The sequence below is a fragment of the Carcharhinus amblyrhynchos genome, chromosome 28 (genome assembly GCF_965287045.1).
Source record: "Carcharhinus amblyrhynchos chromosome 28, sCarAmb.v2.hapA, whole genome shotgun sequence".
NCBI classification, from domain to species: Eukaryota; Metazoa; Chordata; class Chondrichthyes; order Carcharhiniformes; family Carcharhinidae; genus Carcharhinus; species Carcharhinus amblyrhynchos.
Genome location: NC_137351.1, coordinates 35,186,881 through 35,206,645, shown reverse-complemented (window position 1 = coordinate 35,206,645; position 19,765 = coordinate 35,186,881). Strand labels below are relative to the sequence as shown.

Sequence of the window (19,765 nt, the reverse complement as noted above, 5' to 3'; positions counted from 1 at the left end):
CATTTCCTCATTTTCAGCTGTTTCAGGGATGTGTTACTTACACCCTCCACTGTGAAGATTAATGCTGTTTAATTCACCTGCCATCTCCTTATTTTCCATTACCAATTCCCCCGGCTTGCTTCCTATATGACCAAAACTCACTTTGTTATTGAGTCAAAGAATCAAAAAGGGCAGTAAAGGCCCTTCAGCCCATCTTTTCTTTGTAATATTTACAGAGGCTCTTACAATCTGTCTTTATGTTTCTGATCAGCTTTCTCTCGTACTCTAATTTGTCCCTCCTTTAGTCATTCTTTGCTGTTTTTTATATTCATCCCAATCTTCTGACCTGCTGCCCATCTTTATGCTATTAGACGCTTTTTCTTCCAGTTTAATACTATCCTTAACCCTTCAAGTTAATCACGGATGATGGAACTTCCCCTTGGAATGCATCTACTCTGCATATTCTGAAATATCTCCTTAAATATCTGCCACTGCATCTTTACTGACCTATCTCTTAACTCAAGTGACAATTCACTATGGCTAGCTCTGCTTTTATCCCCCCATAATTGCCCTTATTTAAGTTTAACGCACTTTTCTTATTCATTTTCAGGATGTGGACTTTGCTGGCTAGGCCAGTATTTATTGCCCCTCCCCCATTACCCTCCAGAAGGTTGTGGTGAACTGCCTTCTTGAAGCCTGCAATCCATTGGGTTTGGATGTGAGTGGGAACTGCAGTCCTTTTCCTCCCAGGTGGTAAAGGTCACAGGTTTGGAAGTTAAAGGAGTCTTGGTGAGTTCCTGCGGTGCATCTTACGGATGTTTCACATTGCTGCCCTCGTGTACCAGCGGTGGCGGGAGTGAATGTCTACGGATTGAGTGCCAATCAAGTGGGCTGCTTTGTCCTGGATGGACAAGCTTGAGTGTTGTTGGAACTGCACTCCTCTGGGCAAGTGGAGAGTATTCCATCTCACTCCTGACTTGTGCCTTGTAGATGGTAGGCAGGCTTTGAGGAGTCAGGAGGTGATTACTCGCCACAAAATCCCTAGTCTCTGACCTGTTCTTGTAGCCACAGGATTTATGTGGCTAGTCCGGTTCAGTATCTGGTCATTAGTAACTCCCAGGATGTTGACAGTGGGGGATTTAGTTACACCATTGAATGTCACAAAACACGGTTAAATTCTCTTTGCTGGAGATGGTCAGTGCCTGGTATTTGTATGGAGCTAATATTCCATGCCATTTATCAGTCCAAGCCTGGATATTTTCCAAGTCTTGCTGTATTTGGACATGGACTCCTTTAATAGAGTCCTACTGTGCTGGAGGAGGCCATTCAGCCCATCAAACCTGCATAGGCCACAATCCCACCCAGGCCTTATCCTCATAACTCAATGTATTTATCCGAGCTAGTCCCCTGACACTAAGGCGCAATTTAGCGTGGCCAATCCACTTAACCTGCACATCCTTAGACTGTGGGAGGAAACCCATGCAGACACTGGGAGAATGTGCAAACTCCACACAGACAGTGACCCAAGCCAGGAATCAAACCCGAGTTCCTGGCGCTGTGAGACAGCAGTGCCAACCACTGTGCCACGGTGTTGCTTTGTTCCCTGAGGAGACAAATGTTGCTGAACATTGTGCCGTCATCAGCAAACATCCCACTTCTGACCTTTTGATGGAAGGAAGGTCATTGATGAAGTAGCTGAAGATGGTCAGGCCTAGGGTATTACCCTGAGGAACTCCTACAATGATGCGCTGGAACTGAGATGATTGGTTTCCAACCACAACAATTATCTTTCTTTTTGCTGGATATTACTTCAATCAGTGTTGGGTTTTCTCCTGATTCTCATCGGCTCCAGTTTTGCAGGGCCTCCTTGATGCCACACTCGATGTCAAGGGCAGTCACTCATCTTTGGAGTTCAGCTCAACTGTCCATGTTTGGACCAACACAGATATTAAAATATTTAAGTATTGCTACTTTACCTGCCTCCTGTGCCAGGCTGTCCTCATGGTTGTCCTCATGTCCCACATACCAATACATCTCAGCAGTGGTTACTTCACTGACGTCCCAGGTGAAATCAGCCACAGGGATGTGACCTCAACTCATTGCACACACATTATCCAATGTTCCCAGGAAGGATCTTCAGCAACATTTAATCCCTATTAAAAAAAATACAAATGTTAATCAGTTATTTTGCCCCCACTTTGGCCCTATTACCCCTCCAAGAGAGGTTCCTCCACCCATGCTGCTTCTTGTTCACACTGTCCGAGGCGAGTTATAGTGCAGAACCATCACTCATCTGGAGTCAAAATCCATGTGCTGGATTTTCTGAGCAGTGTATTTTAACCCTGGTATGAACATAATGTCAAAATGTTTGTTGTCAAATAACCCACTTGAAAGATTTGCTTAAATCAGGATGCACAAATCTATGTTTAATCCAGGAACACAAAATAGCCAAGACAAGAAACATACTTACACTGCAGAGTACGCTTTAATTTGATTTGATTTATTAGTATCACACGTATTGGGATACAGTGAAAAGTACTGTTTCTTGTGCACTATACAGACAAAACATACTGTTCATAGATTATACAGGGGAGAAGGAAAGGAGAGGGTGCAGGATATTGTGTACAGTCATAGCTAGGGTCTAGAGAAAGATCAACTTAATAAGAATAATATTTTCAACAACCTATGTTGGTCTTGTATGGCCCAGCCTTTATATGAAGAAAATAGAGGATAGAACATTGTCAAAGTTTAAGAACAGCGTAACAATTGTTCTTAAGAACAGGCCTAAGAGCAACTTAGGCCTATACTCACTAGAGTTTAGAAGAATGAGGGGAGATCTAATTGAGTTTTGTAGATGTGAAGAGGATATTTCCCCTTTGTGGACACTATAGAATGAGAGGCCATAGTTTTAGGCTGAGTTTTAGACTAAGCGGTGACATATTTAAAATAGGAATGAGGAGGAATTAATTAATGGGCTGTGAATCTGGGAATTCACTACCCCAAAGTGCAGTGGACACTGGAACACTAAATAAATTTGAGCAGACAGATAGGTTTTTAATTAGTAGCAGGGTGAAGAGAGTTATAGGGAGAGGGGAGGAGAGGGGAGCTGAGGTGGAGACTAGATCATTAATGGTGGAGCAGGCTCGAGAGGCTGGTCTGCCGACTCCTGCTCCTCGTGTGCTTTTTTACAGATATCCTGCTCCACATAAATGGAAAATACTAACTGGCGAATTGAACATAATATAGATTTTTCTTTTCCAGTTGGTGGTCAGGTTGGAAAATCCTTTTCAAGCAGATTGTTCCAGTTGTAATGACATTTTTTGGACAACACCATTGGAACACTGCAGCCAATCTCAAGTCTTGCGTCTGTTCTAGGTATTAGTCCACTTACTCAGGATTGTAACTATGGCAATTGTAACACTGTGGAAACATCTGTTCTCACTAACAACAATAACATTCTGGATATTTCTCTTGAATGTATTTTTTATTTGGATATCTAGCAAACATCTTTATCAAAGGGAACTTTCAGCGCATGCTCTGGACTGTACTTATTTATGAGGTTTATTCTGATCAAGTTAAAAGGAAGGATATTTGGGGACTTTTTCAGAGATGTTGCTTTCTTAGTGACAAGGTATTTCACTCAGGGATTGTTGCTGGAAAACAGGGATATATGGTCACCCTAAGTACAAACAATAAATCTAGATGCAGCCTAACTACAGCAGCTGCCATAACTGGGGTCAACCATCAGCTTTGTTTCGTGTTTAAACGCTTCTCCTATTTGCTTTGTGGTTTTTGTAACAGCGTCTGAACTGAACTCTGGCCAAAATTCGTCCAAACGCAAAATGAAACAGAAAGCAACAAACAAGAAAAGAGCCAACTGGGAAGAATGTGAGAGAGAAGAGGGAACAACTCGAAGGTGGGCGTTCCTAGAAGACGAGTACCAGTGAATGAAACAAACACTGACACAGAAACAAAACTCCCTGACTGCTGGAATTCCAGACAGGAAATCACAGACTGAAAATACTCAGCAGGTCAGACATCTCATTATCAATATTCTGACGAGACTATTTCACCCCGATATAACAATGGCCCGTTCTCTGAAAACAACTGCCCTTCTCGAGTAAATCAAAAAACCGCAACTTTACTTTCTCACAGTAACTTCATTGCAGTGTTAATATAAGCCTGTGATACTAATAAATGAACTTTAAACTTTACTCCCTTCCCACCATCCAGAACCTCAAACACTCCTTCCAGGGGGAACACTACCTTACATCTACTTCTTTCAATTTAGTATACTCACAGAACACACTAGAAATAATCAGGAGGGAGCAGCAGAGACAAGGGAACACCAACACCTGGAGGTTCCTGTACAAGTCACTCACTATCCCGATTTGGAAATATGTCACCGTTCCTTCACTGGGTCAAAATCCTGGAATTCCCTCTCTGACAGCACTGTGGGTGTACCTACACCACACAGACTGCAGCAGTTCAAGAAGGCAGCTCACCACCACCTTCTCAAGGGGCAATTAGTGATGGGTGGTAAATGCTGGACTAGCCAACGACAGACACCCTGATCAAAGTTAAACAAGGGAAATGAATTGGGCACGAAACCAGAGCTAGCTAAAATTAAAAAAAACGCAGCTCATGGTACGGTCTCCTCTACACTGGGGAGATGGGACACAAACAGTATGAGTGCTTAACTGAACAGCTTCATTCAGTCTGACCTCAAACTGCCAGCGAGCATCATTTTAATTCTCCGTCCCACTCACTCTCGGTCCACCGACAGGTTCAAATAAAGCTGAACGGTAGCTGGAGGAACAGCATCTCACCTTTCGATTTGGGGCTGTGCAACTTTTCAGACTCAACACAGTGTTCAGTAATGCTCTTTTTACTCTGCACAGCAGAGAGCTGGGTGTGCCATTACTGCGGCCATCCACACACGCTCCTCTGGAAACATCTTTCCTTCACTTCTCCCATTACCACCCCTTCTTTTCCCTTTCTCAGTTAATCGCTCCCCTCCCCCTCCATGGACCTTCCCTTTAGTCTGAACTCTTTCCACAGAGGCTTCCAGACCTACTGGTCATTTCCAACCTCTTAGTCAGAATCTTTTAGCTCAGGCAAGTTATTAATGAAAGGGAATATTTGTCGTGATGAATGCATCATTCCCACGACATTCCTGCACTGACTCAGGGATAGAGAGGATCACCTCATAATTCACTGGGATAAGACAGTGAGGCGGGAAAGGTTCCAGCGCAGGTTCCCCCCCGTTAGTGCCTGGGTGACTGTAGTGTTATTCTGATTATCCACAAGATCCTGGTGAGATAGACTGGGATATTTGTCCAGTGTTCCCATTCCATCTGGGACTGTGGATCAGAACAGGCTTGGGTTCAACTGTGAAGCCCCTGCAGCTGAATAACCTTGTCACTGTTATGACTCATACTGAGTCAGAGAGGTATGGGAGGATGATTGTACCTAGGAAAGTTCCCAATGTGCAAGAATCCAGCATTGCTGTCATACATTTTCCGTTGTTCTGAAGTAACAGAGTACCAACCAACCCCTGGAGGTGAAGATTGGAGTCACAGTCACTAACACTAACGTGCCGTACAGTCACTGGCATCCAGAGTGCAGCGTGCTCCACACCAGAACCAGGAGCAAACTCTGGTGGCTGGAGAGAATTATAAAAACCAGAGCAAAAAAACACTGCAGTTTGCTTAACAGGAGCAATTAGTTTAATTTCAGTGCCGGAGTAACTTCTAGAAACAATAATTCTGGAATAAAAAATAGTCACAGTGATAAAAGGGTTAATTAAGGAAAGCCAGCATGGATTTCCGAAGGGATAGTCATATTTAATTAACATACTGGAGTGTTTAGAATCTATAGAATCCTACAGTGCAGAAGTAGGCTGTTCAGCCCATCAAGTTTGCACCAACCACAATCCCACAATTGAATATAAAAGTAGGGAGGTCTTGCTGCGGTTGTATAGGGCATTGGTGAGGCCGCAGCTGGAGTACTGTGTGCAGTTTTGGGCACCGTACTTACGCAAGGATATTTTGGCCTTGGAGGGAGTGCAGAGGAGGTTTACTAGGCTGATGCTGGAGTTGAGGGGGTTGAGCTATGAGGAGAGGCTGAATAAACTAGGCTTGTACTCGTTAGAGTTTAGAAGAATGAGGGGAGATCTCATTGAGACGTATAAGATGATGAATGGGATGGATAGGATAGAGGTGGAGAGACTCTTCCCGCTCAGAAAGGACAGTAGGACTAGAGGGCACAGCCTCAAGATAAAAGGGGGGACGGTTTAGAACGGAGTTGAGGAGGAACTTCTTCACTCAAAGGGTGGTGAATCTCTGGAATTCTCTGCCCGTTGAAGTGGTGGAGGCTACCTCACTAAATATTTTTAATACGCGGGTTGATCAGTTTTTGATAAGAGAGGGGATTAAGGGTTATGGGGAGAGGGCGGGAATGTGGAACTGAGCTACGACAGATCAGCCATGATCTTATTGAATGGCGGGGCAGGCTCGAAGGGCTAGATGGCCTACTCCTGCTCCTATTTCTTATGTTCTTATGTTGTGTTCACCCAGGCCCTATACCCATAACCCCATGCATTTACCCTAGCTAGTCCCCCTGACACTAAGGGGCAATTTAGTACGACCAATCCATCTAACCTGCATATCTTTGGACTGTGAGAGGAAACTGGAGAAGACCCACGTAGACACAGGGAGAATGTGCAGTCTCTGCACAGACAGTGACCCAAATCGAGAATCGAACTTGGATCCCTGGTGCAGTGCTAACCACTGTGCCATCATGCCACCCTTTAAAGAGGTAAACAGAGATACATATACATATAAAAATACACACACACACACACACTCAATGCACGTAAGAATTATACAGTAAATGGTAGACCCTTTAGGAGTATTGACAGGCAGAGAGGTCTGGGTTACATGTCTACTGATCTCTGAAAGTGGCAACGCAGGTGGATAGGGTAGTCAAGAAAGCATACGGCATGCGTGCCTTCACCAGTTGGGGCACTGCGTGTAAAATTGGCAGATTATGCTGTAGTTTACAGAACCTTAGTTACGCCTCATTTAGAGTATTATGAATTTAGAATTCTGGTTGCCAGACTACCAGAAGAATGAGGACGCTTTGAAGAGGGTACAGAAGAGGTTTACCAGGATGTTGCCTGGTCTGGAGGGTATTAGCTATGAGGAGACACTGGATAAACTCGCTTTGTCCTCACTGGAACAGCAGAGGTTGAGGGGTGACCTGATAGAGGTTTACAGGATTATGAGTGGCATGGACAGAGCAGATAGTCAGATACTCTTTCCCAGGGTAGAAAAGTCAAGTACTCGGGGACATAGGTTTAAGGTGCATGGGGAGAAGTTTAGAGGAGATGTGGGAGGCAAGTTTTTTTTTACATAGAGGGCAGTGAACATCTGGAACACATTGCCCGGGAAGAGGGGGGGGAAACCAGGTACGATAGTGGCATTTAAGGGGCAACTAGCTGAATACATGAACAGAATGGGAATGGAAAGATAAGGACTCTGTAAGTGCGTACGGTTTTAGTTTAGGTGGACATCATGATCGGCACAGGCTTGGAGGGCTGAAGGGCCCATTCCTGTGTACCCTTCTTTGTTCTTTGAATATGGACAAGGTAGTGGACGGAGGGGATGGGTGGGAAAGGCCTTGGCGTAGTGGAATTGTGACTGGACTAGTAATCCAGAGATCCAGGGCACTGCTCCAGGGACCCACGTTCAAACCTGACCATGACAGATGGTGAAATTTGAATTCACTGGAGGACTTGTCAGCAAAGATACAGCTCATGGAATTAATGGGGCAGGGACAACGTGGATATGGAATTAGTGGAGTAACAGGTAACATAGAGCAGTGGTTAGTGGATATTTTCAGGCTGGAAGGAGCTTGTAGTGGAGTTCCTCAGGGATCAGTGTCGGGACCCATGCACTTCCAAGACCTAGGCCTTTGTGTGCAGGGCATAATTTCAAAGTTTGAGGATGTTACAAACCTCGGAAGATTGTCAGGAGGGTAGTGTCAACTTCAAAGGGACGTGGACTAGCTGGTGGGATGAGTGGATAGTTGGGGGAGGCAGTGGTATTTTCACTGGACGAGTAAACCAGGGATCAGGGGTAACGCTCTGGGGACCAGGGTTCAAATCCCACCATGGCCGATGGTGGGATTTGAAGTCAATGAAAAAGATCTGGGATTAAAAGACAAACGATAACCGTGATTGTCGAGAAAACCCATCTGGTTCACTAACGTCCTTCAGGAAAGGAAATCTGTTGTCCTTACCCGGTCTGGCCTACATGTGACTCCAGAGCTGCAGCAGTGTGGGGTGATTCTTAACCTCCCTCTGAAGCAGCCTCGCTGTAAATGAATTAAAAAAAATGAAATTCAATGCAGAGAAATATGAAGCAATTAATGAAATTATATAAAATAAAGGGTCTGACACTAAAGGGAGTGCAGGAGTAGAGAGTCCTGGTTATAGGACAGTAGAGAGCATGGTTAATAAAGCATGCAATATCTTGTGCTTTATTATTGGGGACACGAGTACAAGAGCAAGGAGATTGCTTGTCAAAGATGCTAGTTGGGTCATGGCAGAATTATACAGTGCCGCACTTTAGGAAGGAAGTGAATTCATGGGAGAGAGTGCAGAAAAGATTTACAAAAACTGTTCTAAGGATGCGGAGTATCAGTTATGTGGATTGATTGAAGAAGTTTATGATTGTTTTCTTTCATAATGACTACCCACAGCAAGCTGTAGCAGTTCTCCCCGCCTGGCCAGATGTTGCTGTCCTGTCTGGTTTTCTTACATCTGTGATTCTTCTACAAGTTTCTGGGAGAGAGATTCTCATCCAGGGGTTGCTTCTCCAACAGAAATTTGACCTGTCCTGATGTTACTATTTCTAAAAGATCCAATGGCAAAGAAAATCATCAGAAAAAATTAAAATAGGAAAGTAACAAAGGGCAAAGAGAAATTGAAAATAAAGGAAATAAAGCAGACGAGAGAAAGAAGGGAAGAGGAGAGATACTGATAGAAAGAACAGTGAGACCAATGGGAATCAAGAAGTAAAACCATTCCAATTCTCCCTCTCACCCTATTATAGAAAGGATATTATTAAACTAGAAAGAGTGCAGAGAAGATTTATTAGGATGCTACCCAGACTTGATGGATTGAGTTATAAGGAGTTGTGCAGCAGTTGTGGATTTGCCAACTTTAAGGGCGTTCACATGGTCAGTGGATAGGCATATGGATAACATTGGAATAGTTTAGGTTAGAGGGTCATTAGATTGGTTCCACTGGTCGGTGCAACATCGAGGGCCGAAGGGCCTGTACTGCGCTGTAATGTTCCAAATTAAGTTCTATCCCCGAATCAGTGCCAGAATGTTATAGGAGTGACTCATTTACACACAGACAGTGTTATCCTGGCCTCTACTGTGGATGGCTGCATTGGCTTCTGTCTTTAACCAAAATGTGGATCACAGTTGATGACACCCTGTGCCTGACAGAAACCTCTGTCTGGCTTCTCAAACCACCATCAGGCTACTGTGGCCATCATCACTAAATCCCACCCGGATCATTCCCCCTAATACTCAGGCAGCTTCTCCTCCTCCGAGCTCCTCACTCGATTCCAACACACTCCCTCTCAAATTTTCACTCTCTCCCATCTATCCACAGTGTCTCCTATCTCTCCATAGCCTATCCTTCCTTTCCTCCCTCGATCTTTGTAATGAGTTACATCTCATTTTACTATTTCAATTTCAATCCATTTCACATTCTCCCTGTTGATCTGACTGTGGTCTGGTCCCTCTGTCATTTCCTTAGTGTCAGGACCACCCCTGACCTTACCCTCTTCCCACTGTCTCAAACACAGGCCATTCTATTTCTAACCACTCCCTAGCCCTTACTGTCCACATCCCCCCTTCCCACTCCCAGCCCAGAATCATCTTTCTCCATCCCTGGAAGACACGTTCCTGTCTTGGAAGTGCTTTCAAATTTCCAACTCTAACCTTTGGCTCACCATTCAGCGGGATATTTCTACATCTGTCATTCTGCTCAGTCACTTCCCCAGCTCCATATTTTCTAGCTCGGATCTTCTCTGACGTTTCCTGGTGTACTTTCACCCGCAGTCCCACAATTCAAAGGGGCGCAGAACTGAGCCAATCATTACCCAGCATTCAGCTTGTGCATACCTACATCATCCTGGAGTGTTCCTGTTATCAATGACCATATCCTGACCCCGACTCCCTTACCCCTTCCACCCTCACCTTCAGCTGATGTCTTTGTCACTGAGATGGAGACCACGTAGACATTGTACACAATTCCGGTCGCCACACTACCAGAAGGATATGGACGCTCTGAAGAGGGGACAGAAGAGGATGTTGCCTGGCCTGGAGTTATGAGGGGATAAACTCGGTTTGTTCTCACTGGAATGATGGAGATTGAGAGGTGACCTGATAGAGGATTACAAGATTATGAGTGGCATGGACAGAGTGGATGATCAGAAGCTCTTTCCTAGGGTAGAAAAGTCAAGTACTAGGGGACATAGGTTTAAGGTGCATGGGGAAAAGTTTAGAGGAGATGTGCATGGCCAGTTTTTTTAAACATGCTGCCGGGGGCGGGGGAGAGAGAGAGAGAGAGAGAGAGACAGACAGACAGAGAAAGCCCAAGTACCATAGTGACATTTAAGGGGCATCTGGACGAATACATGAATAGGGTGGGAATGGAAAGGTATGGACTCTGTGTATATGGTTTTAGTTTAGGCAGGAATCATGATCGGCCCAGGCTTGTGGGGCTGAAGGCCGTGTTCCTGTGCTGCACCATTCTTTGTTCTTTATTTGCTCCATTGTCTCTGCTTCATTTCTTTCTTCCTCAGCTCAACAAGCCAAACCTTCCTCAAGGTTCATTCTTGCCCTAACCCTAACCCATCCTAACCTCACATCTTGTCTTCTACTGCTCCCACACTCTCTCCAATTTTGGCCGTGAGACCCACCTTACCTTTAAGCTGTTGACCTCCCAATTATCTCCCACGTGAGCTGCCTTTATAAATGGCAGTGCCCCTCACTCTCCTCCTCCCTCTCAACACCTGTTTTCAATTTTCCTCAAAATGTCCAGCCTTGACTAGTCACCGGCAACAACCAGCCCCAGCACTGACTCTCTGTCCCCTCCTGATTCCACGAACATGTTGTTACCTCCCAAATCCACAGCTCATTTCCCTAACTCCAGATTCTCCAATTGAGTTTCCGCCAACACCACACCGGGACACCGCTTTCAGGTGCTTTTACATTTCAGCCAAGTACTGAATATATTTTCTCTAAGTTAAATGTGCGATATAAATGAAAGTTGTTGTTGAGGGGCAAGAGGGAGAGGAATTCAGTGAAAGGGTTAAAATCAGGTCAAGAGTGAATAAAGGCAAAGTGGATGATAATGGGATGCAGCATTAATCAGACACCATTTTCTGAGGATAAATGTAATCTGATGTGCCCCGCACGTGTTGCAATCTGGCTCACTATTACAACCAAAACACATTCAACGCTTCTATTTACTTAATCTATAGAAAAAAAATCAAAGTTACATTTCACCTGATGTAGCAACAGTTTTGACGCAGTAGCGATCATCCAACTTAATAAGAACGTATGAATATAAGAAATAGGAGCAGGAGTCGGCCATCTGGCTCCTCGAGCCTGCTCCATCATTCAATAAGATCATGGCTGATCTGAGGCACACCACTAGTCACAGATCGCCAACCAAAAAAACACCCATTTACCCCCACATTTTGCCTTCTGTCAGTTAACCAATCCTCTATCCATGCTAATACATTACCTGTAACTCTGTGCACCTTTATCTTATGTAGCAGTCTTTGATGCGGCACCTTGTCAAATGCCTTCAGAAAATCCAGCTACACCACACCCACAGGTTCCCCATTGTCCATTGCACATGTAATGTTCTCAAAGAATTCCACCAAATTAGTCAAACATGACCTTTCCTTCACGAACCTATACTACATCTTCCCAACGGAACGAGTTATATCCAGATGTCTTGCTATTTCTTCCTTGATGATAGATTCAAGTATTTTCCCTACTACAGAAGTTAAGCTAACCGGCCTATAGTTACCTGCCTTTTGTCTACCTCCTTTTTAAAACAGTGGCGTCACATTTGCTGTTTTCCAATTTGCAGGAACTACCCCGGAGTCCAGCGAATTTTGGTAAATCACCACTCGTGCATTTGCTATTTCCCCGCCATCTCTTTTAGTATCCAGGGATACATTCCATCAGGACCAGGAGACTTGTCTGTTTTTCACCCATTAACTTGCCCAACACTACCTCTTTCATCATAATGATAGAGCATACAAAAACTACAGTACAAACAGGCCCTTTGCCCCACAAGTTACGCAGATCATACCCCTACCTACCAGGCCTATCTATAACCCTCAATCCCATTAAATCCCATGTACTCATCCAGAAGTCTCTTAAAAGACCCCAGCAGGTTCACCTCTACCACCACCGACGGCAGCCGATTCCACTCATTCACCACCCTCTGAGTGAAGCTTCTACTAATAGTTTTTAGGTTCTCACCTGCCATTGCTTTCATGTCATCAATTTCTGGCATGTTATTTGTGTTTTCCACTGTGAAGACCAACACAAAATACCTATTCAATGCCTCAGCCATTTTCTGATTTCCAGTTATTAGACTCTCCTCCTCATCCTCTAAAGGACTAATGTTTACTTTAGCCTCTCTTTTTCGTTTTATATATTTGTAGAAACCTTTGCTATCTGTTTTTATATTTTGAGCTAGTTTGCTCTCATAATCCATTTTACTTTTCTTTATAGATTTTTTTGTGGCTTTCTGTTGACCTTTAAAGTTTCCCCAATCCTCTAGGTTCCCACTGATCTTTGCCACTTTGTATGCATTTTCTTCTAATTTCTTACCTTCCTTTACTTCCTTAGATATCCATGGCAGATTGTCTCTTTATCTACAGTCCTTCCTTATCACTGGTATATACTTTTGCTGAGCACTGTGAAAGATCGCTTTGAAGGTCCTCCACTGTTCCTCAATTGTCCCACCATAAAGTTTTTGTTCCTGTCTACCTTAGCCAACTCCTCCCTCATCCCTTTATAGTCTCCTTTGTTTAAGCTCAAGATTTCATTGGATTTTACCTTCTCACGCTCCATTTGTATTTTAAATTCAACCATACTGTGATTGCTTCTTCCGAGAAGATCCCTAACTGTAAGATCATTAATTATTCCTGTTTCATTACACAGGACCAGATCTAGGATAGCTTGCTCCCTTGTCAGTTCATTCTGTTCAGGGAAGCCATCATAGACACATTCTATGAACTCCTGCTCAAGGCTGCCTTGACCGACCTGGTTTGACCAATTTGAGTTTGAATAGATGCTGTTCATTGATTTACCAATAAACTGCTCTTGAAGTAATCATTAATTTATTGTTAGAACATCACCTCTCCGCACTGCCCCCCTCACTGAGAGAGCACCTCTCCAAACTGACCCCCCCCCTCACTGAGAGAACACATACATTGTCCCCTTCCCCTCACTGAGAAGCCACCTCTCCGCACTGACCCCTCCACACTGAGAGACCACCTCTCCATACTGACCCCTCCACACTGAGAGACCACCTCTCCATACTGATCCCTCCACACTGAGACACCACCTCTCCATACTGATCCCTCCACACTGAGACACCACCTCTCCGCACTGACCCCTCCACACTGAGAGACCACCTCTCCGTACTGACCCCTCCACACTGAGAGACCACCTCTCCGTACTGACCCCTCCACACTGAGAGACCACCTCTCCGCACTGACCCCTCCACACTGAGAGACCACCTCTCCGCACTGACCCCTCCACACTGAGAGACCACCTCTCCGCACTGACCCCTCCACACTGAGAGACCACCTCTCCGTACTGACCCCTCCACACTGAGAGACCACCTCTCCGTACTGACCCCTCCACACTGAGAGACCACCTCTCCGTACTGACCCCTCCACACTGAGAGACCACCTCTCCGTACTGACCCCTCCACACTGAGAGACCACGTCTCCGTACTGACCCCTCCACACTGAGAGACCACCTCTCCGTACTGACCCCTCCACACTGAGAGACAACCCCTCCACACTGAGGGGCCACCTCTCCGTACTGACCTCCCTCCCTCCCTCCCAACACACAGAGAACACCACCTCATCACCCCCCACCCCCACCAAACACCCGGTTTCCTGCAGCAATGGGGGTTGAGGGGTTTATGCTACACAGATATGATGTCAGAAAACTCGTTCCACACCCCTTGTGGTGCAAACGTGATACAGACAGATTCAACTGAGACATTCAAGAGGGCAATGGGTGATTATTCAAAGAGAAACACTGTGCTGGGGTAGGGGGAAAGGCAGGGGAAAGGCACTAAGTCACGATGCTTGTTTGAAGAGTTGGTGCAGACATGATGGGCTGAATGGCCTCCTGCCCCATAACAATTCAGTGATTATGTGATGGATTCAGTCACTCAGGCATGTCGGGCAGAACTGTGACAACACCAACCATTAAAAACAGGAACATTTGATCAGCTATCAGGTGTTGCCTGGAGACAAGCAGTGATGGTGAAGACCAGGTCCCTCACTCTGACCCCACTCCACACCAGCTGAATCTGCCCAATATCCCCAACATTTTCTACCTTCCATTTCACATCCTGAAGTTTGCTGTCTGAGCTCAGAAAGGGCCATTCCTTAAAGCAAGATGCCTGCCCACAAAACTAATGAATTTCCCAGTGAATGCTTGATGTTGATTAAGTTGCAGATTATAAATAGCTCCTACTGAGAGATGCTGGGTGCACAATGTTGTGAAGTATTGGGCAGTGAGCAATGTTTCCAAAACTTTATCTCAGGGAACAGGCTGGGAGTCAGTTCCTGACCTACTGCGACCAGACATCAGTCAGACTGAAAGCAAAACCATGGAAAGTATGGAGTGTTAGCATAGGCTGAGGGAGGGGGTGAGGGATTGAGGGGAGTGCGGGGGGGGAGTGCAAGGGGGGGGGGAGTGCAAGGGGGGGGAGTGCAAGGGGAGGTGGGGGGGGAGTGCAAGGGGAGGGGAGGTGGGGAGGGGAGGTGGGGGGGGGAGTGCAAGGGGAGGGGAGGGGAGGTGGGGGGGAGTGCAAGGGGAGGTGGGGGGGAGTGCAAGGGGAGGTGGGGTGGGGGGGAGTGCAAGGGGAGGTGGGGTGGGGGGGGAGTGCAAGGGGGGTGGGGTGGGGGGGGGGAGGGGGGAGGGGGGTGGGGGGGAGGGTTGGGGGGTGAGGGGGGGGTGATGGGGGAGTAGGGGGTGAGGGGGGGGTGCGCTGACAGAGGAGCCCCGCTTTCCGCCGCTCTTACCTGGAAGCTGCCCGTCCCTGAGAGCCGGAGTCCGATGGTGTCCCGGGGGGGGTGGGGAGCCGGGTCTGTGTCCCGGGGGGGGTGGGGAGCCGGGTCTGTGTCCCGGGGGGGGTGGGGAGCCGGGTCTGTGTCCCGGGGGGGGGGTGGGGAGCCGGGTCTGTATCCCGGGGGGGGGGTGGGGAGCCGGGTCTGTGTCCCGGGGGGGGGTGGGGAGCCGGGTCTGTGTCCCGGGGGGGGTGGGGAGCCGGGTCTGTGTCCCGGGTCTGTAGCAGTTTGTGTGTCTGGGTGAGAATGAGGAAGTGAGACAGAGGATGTGGGAGGAGATTCATCACAGCCCCGCCCCCGGCCCCGCCCCTCAACTCATCCCCTCAGCCTCCAACTCTCAGACTCACTCCCCTCCTCCAACCTCAATCCCTCAGCCTCATCTCCCTCAGCCTCACCTCCTCACTCCCTCGGCTTCCCTGCCTCACTTCCCTCATTTCCTCAGCCTCACCTTGTTCACCCCATCAACCTCCTGGCCTCAGCCTCCTCACTCCCTTAGCCTCACTTCCTCAGCCTCCCATCCTCAACTCCTTCAACTTCCTGACTCCATCAGCCACTGGACACATCCTGGGTTATCACCTCCCCCCACCATCCCTCACCATCCCTCCCTCCACAGCCTCATCTCCCCCTTACTCAGAATCATAGAATCCCTGCTGTGCAGAAACAGGCCATTCGGCCAGTCAAACCTGGACTGACATCAGTTTGACACAGGTCTTATCCCCGTGTCTCTATGATATTTACCCTGCTAGTCCCCTTGACACTAAGGGGCAATTTGGCGTGGTCAATCCACCTAACCTGCACATCTTTAGACTGTGGGAGGAAATGGAAGAAACCCATGCAGACATGAGGAGAATGTGCAAACTATACACAGTCACACAAGGCTGGAATTGAACCTGGGTCTCTGGCGCTGTGAGTCAGACTCGATTCCTGTTCCCTCCATCGCTGATAGTGACTGCAATCCTCCTCTCATTCCAAACGACCTCTGTCACCCTTTCTCATTGGTCATCCTGAAATGGCACCAGGATCACATTTTCATGTTGCCAAATTCTCACCTTCACCTTTCTCACTATAATTTGCAGACACCCGGTGTAACCCGCAAAGACTCGGTGTAACCCATGGAGATAAAGTGTCCTCAGAGACATTGCCAAGTCTGTCATGGGATTTCCAGTTCCTTCAGCTGAATTGGGTGTCTCTGTGGCACAGTGATTAGCACTGCTACCTCACAGTGCCAGGGACAGGGGTTCAATTCCAGCCTTGGCTAACTGGGTGGAGTTTGCACATTCTCCCCATGTCTGCATGGGTTTCTTCTGGGTGCTCCATTTTCCTTCCACAGTCTTTAGATGTACAGGTTAGGTGGCTTGGCTGTGGTAAATTGCCTCTTAGCATCCCAAGATGTGTAGGTTAAGGGGATTCATAGGATAAATACGTGGGGTTATGGGTGTACGTAGAACACTACAGCACAAACAGGCCCTTCGGTCCACAAGTTGCGCCAATCACATCTATACCTACCAGGCCATAGAACTATCTGTAACTCCCAATCCCATTAGATCCCATATACTCATCCAGAAGTCTTTTAAAAGACCCCAGTGAGTTCACCTCTACTACCACTGACAGCAGCCGATTCCACTCACTCACCACCCTCTGAGTGAAAAACTTACCCCTGACATCTCCTCTGTACTTGCTTCCCAGCACCTTAAACCTGTGTCCTCTCGTAGTGACCATTTCAGCCCTGGGAAATAGCCTCTGAGAATCCACCCTATCTATTCCTCTCAACATTTTATAAACCTCTATCAGGTCGCCTCTCAACCTTCATCTCTCCAGGGAGAAGAGTCCTAGCTCCCTCAACCTATCTTCATAAGGCATGCCTCCCAATCCAGGCAACATCCTTATAGGGCTGGGTGAGATGATCAATTGAAGAGAGTCGGTGCTGGCTAGGAGGGTGAAATCACCTGCTGCTGAACTGTAGTGATTCTGTGATTCTATAAATTCCCAGCTCCCTCAATGGCATTTCAAGATCCCGCAGTAGGATTTCCAGATCCTTCAGTGGCATTCCCAAATCCCTGAATGGGATTCCCGGCCAATGCACTTAACCAGCATGTCCTTTGGACTGTGGGAGGAAACTGGAGCCAGAGGACATCCACACAGATGGGGAGAACATGCAAACTCCACAGACAGTGACCCAAGCTGGGAATCAAACCCAGGTCCAGTATGCTGTGAGGCAGCAGTGCCACCCTAGATTAGATGGATTAGCCATGGGAAATGTGTGGGGCTACAGGGATAGAATGGGTTGAGGGGTGGGGAGACCTGAGTAAAACACTGTCAGAGAGTTGGTGCAGACTTGATGGGCTGAAGGGTCTTCTGCACCCTAGGGATTCTATGATTCTCCCTGAGGGAAAACAAACATCTGGCAATATTCCAGTTTGTCACTATTTCACTTTTTAAAAAACTCCCACTTTCCAAATGTAGATTTATTTGTATGTAGCTGCTCCCAGTTTACTTTTCCCAGATCCTGTCTAATGATATTGAAATCGGCCTTCACCCGATTCAGACATTTGATTTCTGGACTATCCTTGTGCCTTTCCATAATGGCTTTGAAACTTACAGAGTTATGGTCACTATCACCAAAATGCTTGCCCACTGACAGTCCCACCACCTGCCCAGCTTCATTTCCTAGGATTAGGTCTCGCACACTCATAGTTTTTGGCAGACACCAAAACTGAACATTGATGATGACTTCTGCTTCTAGTTCTGTTCTGAATCTGTTACGTGGCCTTTGTCTCATTGTCTAATCTATTTTCGGTACAGCTTCTACTTTCGCTATCCTGTCTGTCAGGACAATTGTGAGAGCTCCCACTTGTACTGATTAATGTTCACTGTCAGCTCTAGAAGTGTTTCATGTGACATTTTCAAAGTACCAGTACTTCATATTGCTTCTTCCTTCTCCTCCAGGGTCAAAGCGTACCCACCGAGATCTGCTGACTGACTGCTGCTGATGAAGACTTCTCAGAGGACGTGGGCATTGCTGGCTGGCCAATGGCTATTGCCCATCCCTAGTTGCCTGAGGTCAGTTGAGAGTTAACCGCATTACTGTGGATCTGGACTCACATGTAGGCCAGACCAGTTAAGGGCAAGGGATTTCCTTCCCTAAAGGACATTAGTGAACCAAAAGTGTTTTTTCGACAATGGTTTCATGGTCAACAGTAGATTCTTTAATTCTAGATATTTTTTATTGAATTCAAATTCCACCATGTGTCATGGTGGAAATCAAACCCGGATCCCCAGAACATTAGCTGAGTTTCTGAGATAGTGGTATCTCATGATACCACTACGCCATCTCCTCCCCTTAGTATACACTGACTGTCACAGGACACAAGTGTAGCAGCATGAGAGCATATTGGTTGGTCAGATAGATAAGTCTGCGCTGGGTGAGAGTGGGAGCAGAGAGTAGCAGAAAGGACGGTTGATGAGATTACGGCACACTTTCCAAATTCAGACAGAGACTTTTTTGATAATTGTTTATGGGATGTGGGTGTTGCTAGCTAGACCAGCATTTATTGCCCATCCCTAGTTACTGTGTTTGAGGAAGTGAGCTGCCTTTTTGAACTGCTGCAGTCCATGTGGTGTAGGTACATACGTGGTGCTGTCAGGGAGGAAGTTCCAGCATTTTGACACAACAACAGTGAAGGAACGGCCGATGTATTTCCAAATCCGAATGGTGAGTGGCTCAGAGAGGAATTTCCTGGTGGTGTTCCATGCGCCTACTGCCCTTGTCTTTCTGGGATTCAGAGATAGAGGATTTGGAAGTTGCTGCCAAAGGATCTCAGTTGCCTGCAGTGTATCTTGTAGATGAGGCACACTGCTGCCACTGTGCTTCAGTGCTGGAGGGAGTGAATGTTGGGGTGTCAGTCAAGTGGGCTGCTTAATACAGAACTCATGGAGCCAGAGCTGAGAAGACAAAGTTGCAGCCCCAGCTGACCTGAGGTATTGGCAGGTCAGTCAGTCACACTACCCAAAGTAGCAGACAGTCCAACTCAAACTAATTTGCAATGTCACAGATTTCTCTGCTCTGCAATCCTCCAAGGAAAATGCTTTGGAAATGACTGTTAACTACTCACCAATCTAAACAGACTGCAGGCTGAGATGGTGCTGAAGACCCAGGTTGCAAATATCTACACTGACCTTAACCAGATTGTACACGGACTAGGTCAGAGTTTCCAAAAGGCTCTAATCTTCTGATCTCTTTTAGACTGAGCACCCCCTTCCCTACGGGAGGGAGGGTGGCAAAAAACTGAGAAAATGTAGAACTTTCTCAGAATACCTGATCAGGTGCCACCCTCTCAACCAGTATTTGACATGGAGCT

General features: G+C 46.7%; 1 protein-coding gene across 2 annotated transcripts in view; it reads right to left on the bottom strand.

The window, feature by feature from the left end:
• Window positions 1-15,431, bottom strand: part of lrrk1 (leucine-rich repeat kinase 1) — a 155,498-nt gene extending 140,067 nt beyond the window's left edge. Inside the window, exons 1-3 of one of the 2 annotated variants that reach the window (XM_080214094.1) lie at window positions 15,363-15,431; window positions 8,284-8,358; window positions 1,956-2,132 (exon numbers count right to left, since the gene is read on the bottom strand). In XM_080214094.1, the coding sequence (XP_080070220.1) occupies window positions 1,956-2,013 (58 nt within the window). In that variant the 5' untranslated portion in view covers window positions 2,014-2,132; window positions 8,284-8,358; window positions 15,363-15,431. The remainder of the gene's footprint in view (window positions 1-1,955; window positions 2,133-8,283; window positions 8,359-15,362) is intronic. The other variant, XM_080214095.1, reaches the window with a different exon arrangement.
• Window positions 15,432-19,765: the final 4,334 nt, after the last annotated feature.